The sequence below is a fragment of the Mustela nigripes genome, chromosome X, assembly GCF_022355385.1.
Source record: "Mustela nigripes isolate SB6536 chromosome X, MUSNIG.SB6536, whole genome shotgun sequence".
Lineage (NCBI taxonomy): Eukaryota > Metazoa > Chordata > Mammalia > Carnivora > Mustelidae > Mustela > Mustela nigripes.
The window spans coordinates 15,849,758-15,855,348 of record NC_081575.1 but is presented as its reverse complement, the minus strand read 5'-3'; the positions used below and the strand labels follow the sequence as shown (position 1 = coordinate 15,855,348).

At 62.6% G+C, this 5,591-nt stretch overlaps 1 protein-coding gene across 2 annotated transcripts; it reads left to right on the top strand.

The window, feature by feature from the left end:
• Positions 1–1,505: 1,505 nt before the first annotated feature.
• On the top strand, positions 1,506–5,008 carry LOC132007356 (small integral membrane protein 10-like protein 2A). 2 transcript variants are annotated; one of them, XM_059385504.1, is made up of 2 exons: positions 1,506–1,916; positions 3,139–5,008. In XM_059385504.1, the coding sequence occupies exons 1-2, from the start codon at positions 1,695–1,697 to the stop codon at positions 3,310–3,312; spliced, it is 396 nt and encodes a 131-aa protein (XP_059241487.1). In that variant the 5' UTR covers positions 1,506–1,694; the 3' UTR covers positions 3,313–5,008. The 2 variants fall into 2 exon arrangements, with proteins under 2 accessions (XP_059241487.1, XP_059241488.1); XM_059385505.1 differs by having other exon boundaries at positions 1,508–2,331.
• Positions 5,009–5,591: the final 583 nt, after the last annotated feature.

The window sequence follows — 5,591 nt, the reverse complement described above, 5'->3', positions numbered from 1 at the left end:
TAAACAATGTTGAGTAATTTGATACATCTGCCCTGGCATTTTATATGCATTCACACCCACGCATGGTTATGTTGTGGATAAAGTCATGATGCCACACAAAAACATAATGTTTATGACATTCTCTTTTGGGGTGCCTGGGTGGTTCAGTCCGTTAAGCATGGGACTCTTGATATTGGCTCAGATCATGATGTCAGGGTTCAGGGACCCAGGCCCGCATGGGTCTCTCTGCTGAGCGGGGAGTCTGCTTCTCCCTCTCCCTCTGCTTCTCCCCTGCTCAGTGCTCTCTAAAATAAATAAATGGGGGCGCCTGGGTGGCTCAGTGGGTTAAGCCTCTGCCTACGGCTCAGGTCATGATCCCAGAGTCCTGCGATGGAGTCCTGGGATGGAGCCCTGCATTGGGCTCTCTGCTCAGCAGGGAGCCTGCTTCTCCTCCTCTCTCTCTGCCTACTTGTGATCTCTGTCTGTCAAATAAATAAACAAAATCTTAAAATAAAATAAAATAAATAAATGATCCTTAAACAAAAGAAATTGTCTTTTTTCTCCATGACCATGTAGGCATGACCACTGTTCAGCCAGTGTATATAACTCGTTGTGTTCCTGTTACAGAGACGCCACACATGTTCAAGTGTGATGATGATAGGCATTTTGAGAGAGCGTGAATACTCAGGCCAGCCCTCCTTGTTGAAAACAGGGATGAGGTCATGATGAATCTACTTTTTGCAGACAGCTTTTAAAAAGTCATGACTATAATGAAGCTTGATCATTTCAATAGTCTTGAAAAGTGGTCGATTTGTGGTTGGATTTGGTTTAGAATAAAGATAAGATGAAACCATGAAAGGGCTTTTAAACCCACCAGCAAGGAAAACAGCCCCGAACAAGGGCAAATGAAAACAGGAAAAGACCTTGTGCCGTGTCCAGGGCAAACATACACTTAAGAGGAGTATTTAGAAATCACTGTGGGGTGAAAGGTAAAGACAATGAGGGTAACGAGTCAATTCACCAAAAAAGAAATACACATGACTAGCAAATACACGAAAAAGAAAAAAACGCGCCCATGCTTTGGTGAAACTTCAGTGCCGCTGAATTAGCAGAGAAACGCGGATTAAAGAAAGGTACAATGGGTTGCCTGGCCGGGTTTTGTGCAGAGACAGCGGGGAAGGGGGATACAGTAAACATGCGGGGCCTTCCCAGTAAGCCATCTGCACCTTAAGAGCATGGTGGTCCAAACACTCCGTCCCCCCCAGCCCCGGGTCCGCTCAAGGACACGCCCCAAAAGCGATCCCCGGGGATACCACCTTCCAACCCCTTCCTGCCCTCGAGCTCTGCCCTTGGGCGCCCAGGAGGAGGCGGGGCTCGCTGGCGGGGAGGTCCTGTGGGCGGTCCCGGGCCGGCGGCGGCCGCTCCGCAGAGCCCGGGAGGGGGCGTGGCCACACGAGGGGCGGGGTTACGCTGGCGGCGGCCGCCCCGGCAGCCGGCGAGGGGCGGGGCTCGCCCTAGGCTGCTCCGGAGGGGCGGCGGCGGAGGCGTGGAGGCGGCCGCGGAGGCTGCATCCCGGACCCAGCCAGGGAAGGAGTGACGGGGGCGGGGCGGGGCGGGAGGGCACCGGCGGCCGGCGGGGCGCCTCAGGCCTCGCGTCCACCTGTCCGGCCGCACGCTCTCCCCTGGGTCGGCGGGGCCTGCGCCGGCCGGGACCCATGGCGGCGTCGGCGGCTCTGTCGGCGGCGGCGGCGGCGGCGGCCCTGTCGGGCCTGGCGGTGCGGCTGTCGCGCTCGGCGGCGGCCCGCGGCTCGTACGGCGCCTTCTGCAAGGGGCTGACGCGCACGCTGATCACCTTCTTCGACCTGGCCTGGCGGCTGCGCATGAACTTCCCCTACTTCTACGTGGTGGCCTCGGTGATGCTCAACGTCCGCCTGCAGGTGCGGATCGAGTGAGCGGGCGCCGCCGCAGCCCCCGCCGGAGGGTCCCGCGCACCGGGCCGCGCCGGGCAGGGGCGCCGGCATGGAGGACGGCCGGCGGGACGCGGCGGGGGCAGGAGGCGGGGCCGCCCGGGCCCGCGGGCCCTAGACCTCCGCGGGGGGGCGCCGGCCACCCGGCCGCCCAGCCACCCGGCCGGGCCCCGGCCACGACCGGCCGCCCGCCCGCGGCGTGGCCGGTGACCTATTGCACAGAAACTCTGCAAACGGGCCCTTACTGTCGGGCTCGAGGGGAAAAAACCAAACAAACCAAAAAACGATTCGAGGGCGGCCGACCTGTTGCCTCACGTTGGCCAGAGCCCGGGAAGCCGCAAGGAAAAATTCTGCAGCAGGGACTTGACTGGCCCCGATCCACAAGGTAGGAGGCCAGAGGCTGGACCCGCGGGCTGGCGGCGGCGCTTGCCATGACGTCTCGGTGGCAGGGGGCACTGTGGACGGGACCCCAGGAAGCCAGCCCCTGAGCTGCCCAGGCGGGAGGCCACAGGCACCCCATACTCTCTGGTCCTCATTCCCGGACGGGTGGGGCGGGGGCGGCGAGGGCATCTCGGAGCGTCAGCCCATCCCGCCCTGCTCTCCCCAGAGGCCCTGGTGCTGCCACCTGAACCCCAGGGAATGGAGGGGAATGGGCTGGGGGAGGCGCCGGGGAAGGCTCCAGAAGGAAAAGATGTTGCCACCTTTCAGCCCCTTGGGGAGCCAGACAGGGAGGGGGGTTGTGTTCTTGGCCAAAGCCCTGGTGGGTGCCTCTTCTAAACCCTCAGGCCCCTGGGGTCTGGGCAGCTGCCTCTAGCCCTGTGTTGGGGGCCTGCTCCTTCTGTGCCTGGGGCTCCCCTCCCGTCCTGGGGGCGTCCTCTGGCGCTGGGCACTTGGCCATTTGGAGACCCAGAGGAGTGGGAAGGCCGCTCGACCCTATCCCTGCCGCCACCCTCCCACCGGCCCCTAGGTCTGCCCCTAGGTCTGCCCTCCTGGTGCCACTGAAGGCCGCATCCAGCAGTCCCTGTGCGCCCAGAGGAGCCAGGGAAATGGGGGTCTCCTTGAGCCCAGGGCAGCTCGCAGGCTGGGGAGCGGAGAGCGGGTGGAGCAGCGGCTTGCGAGGAGGCAGCCCTTGGGGGAAGGCGCCCCACACTCTGTGGGACCACTGTGGAGTCTCCATCTCTCTGTCTTTCAGGAACCAGTGTTTGTAGGTGGTGACCCACCCCTTCCGTGGCCTTGTCGAGAGACTGCAATCCCTGCCCAGAGGCGGCCCCTGGGCCCAGTGCTGCCTGGGGAGCTGCTGGGCAAAGGGCCTAGCCCGGGAGGAGAGAAAGGACCTTCCAGGCAGAGGCACCGGCTGCTGGGGTAGCCGGTGGTCCCGTTCTGGCATGGGGAAGGACGTGACCCTGTCACCTCAGCGCTGCATCTCCTAGCGACGACACTTTGAGGGCGTTCTGCGCTCCCCACCTGATGACTGGAAGAGCTGGCTCTGGGACTGGGAGAGATGTGTCCTTGTCCTACAGATACAATGGAGTGGGGCTGAATCTGCGCCCCGTCTTTGAGAAAATCTGGCTCTGTGGGGGAGGGGAGTTCAAGGCCCCCCTGGGGGACGTAGGGGGAGAGAACGAGGTCCAGGGTAGGGAATGTGGGGAACTGGCTCTTCTTGGGGGTGGTGTGGGAGGCCCCAGGGAAGACCGTCAGAGCTGAGATGGACACAGGGGAGAGTCCTAGAATGCCTTGCAGAGCGGAGGGCTCCACCCACAGAGCCTGGCCTCCCCTGCCACCCCACCCCAGGCTGGACCAAGAGCTCCTCGGCAGCTGGGTGGCACGGGCCTCTCGGTTTGGGTGGCAGAGTGGGGGTGGGGTGGTGGCAGGGCCCCTGGGCACAGGCTGGAACCAGGAGGGTGAAGGGATAAACCTGAGATGGGTCCCCGGGCTCGTCACCCCCCAGTCTGGGATCGGGCCAGAGAACGTCCTCTGGATGGGCTTGGATTGGCCCTGAGGCCCCAGATGTGCGGCTCCTTGGCCCACCGGGATGGCCAGCTATGGCCTCAAGGGGGCCAGGAAAGACCCCGGTCCCCCAGCCACTCTGTCCCCAGTTGCTCTCGGTCCCCAGGCTCCAAATTCCTGGGACTGAAAACCGAAGCAGTCTGTCCAGCCCCAGGGACAGAGTGGCCCTGTGTCACCCTTCTGCCCTCCTTAGTCGCCCTCTAGAGGACGGGTCCTGAGCGAAGAGCTCTGCCTGCCTCACCCCGGGGACTGAGGCCCAATGAGGCCACCATGTGTGCCCTGCAGCTTCCCACAGACAGGGTGTGATGGCTCTCACCTCGTGCCAAGGGTTCTGCGGTCCCGGGTCCCGGTGGCACCTGCTGTACCCCAATCCTCTCCACCCAGCACCACGTCTGGGAGCCTGCCGGCCTGCCGACTCCATCCACAGATGGGACAGCGTGCGAGAGCCCCGTGGGGCCTACCTAGGGCCGATCCACAGATGTGCCCCTTGCAAGGCCCCGTCTCACCCTCAGGGTGACTCGCTCCCGGGCTGGGGCTGCCTGGGGCCTGGGAATCCTCTTCCTCACAGAGAGAGGGGGAAGCCTCAGGGCCCTGCCCTGAGAGCCCTGCCCTGTGGGGCACCCCAGCCCATGCCAGCCTGCCCCGGGGGCCCAGGAAGTCTCAGCAGGGCCCCTGAGGGACTGGTCAGGGGCTGCACTTCTTCGGCCTGTGGTCCTGCCCCTGCTTTTCGGACAGGATTGGCCTTAAGTAGGGTTTGGTCTTGAGTACTTATCGAGCTGCACCCCCCACCCCCGCCCGCACTGGGCCCTGGCTGCCTGACAGGCTCTCCATGCACTTTATTTATTTGCAGTCTGTGTTCCAGACAGCAGAGCTTCTGCAAAATCCGAGACACAGGCTGAAGAAGATGACTGTCCCTTTCCTGTGTGTGATTCACTGTCCTGGTCAGCACGGGCTGCTCAGAGAAATGCTCGCGTTCCTGCTGTTGTCAAATCTTGTCCCTCTAAGTTAAAAAGAAACACCCCTCCCTGAGTTCAATAAAATCCAGTCAAATTGGAGGCCTCCTCTCCTGGTGTGGGGTCCCCTGGGGGGTTGGGAGCAGGGGAGGGAGAGCCAGGGAGGGCTGCAGGGTGGGGGCCTGCCCAGTGATGCTGGGGGACCGCCTGCAGGCCAGGGGCCCCAGAGGAGAAGGCTGCTGCACGGGCCTGGCCAGACAGTGGCGATTTGTCTCGTTCTCAACCTTTATTTGAATAACCGGAGACCTAGGTGTTCTCTCTGTTTCAGAGCCCGGCCTCAGAAAGTGCTTACTACAGTGGAAGCTTGAGTGTGGGCTTGGGGTGATGGGGTGAAGGAAGCTCCTTGCACATCATTTTGGGTCACCCGGGGTCCGTCTGCCATAGCAGGTGGCGAGGTGCCCCTGGCCTCCCTGCTGGCGAGGTGGGCGCCCAGTTTTGGAAAAGATAAAACCTTGGGGACCAGAAGCCTGCTGCCCTTCCCCCCGGCTGAGACCCGAACTGTGCCTTCAGAGCCCCAGCCTAGTGAGTCCCCAGAGAAGCCTGGCCATGGGGAGGGTCCCCGGGGGGCCCAGGGGCTGAGGAAGGGAAGTCCCCCGACCCATCCCCATGGGGGAGGGCTCCTGAG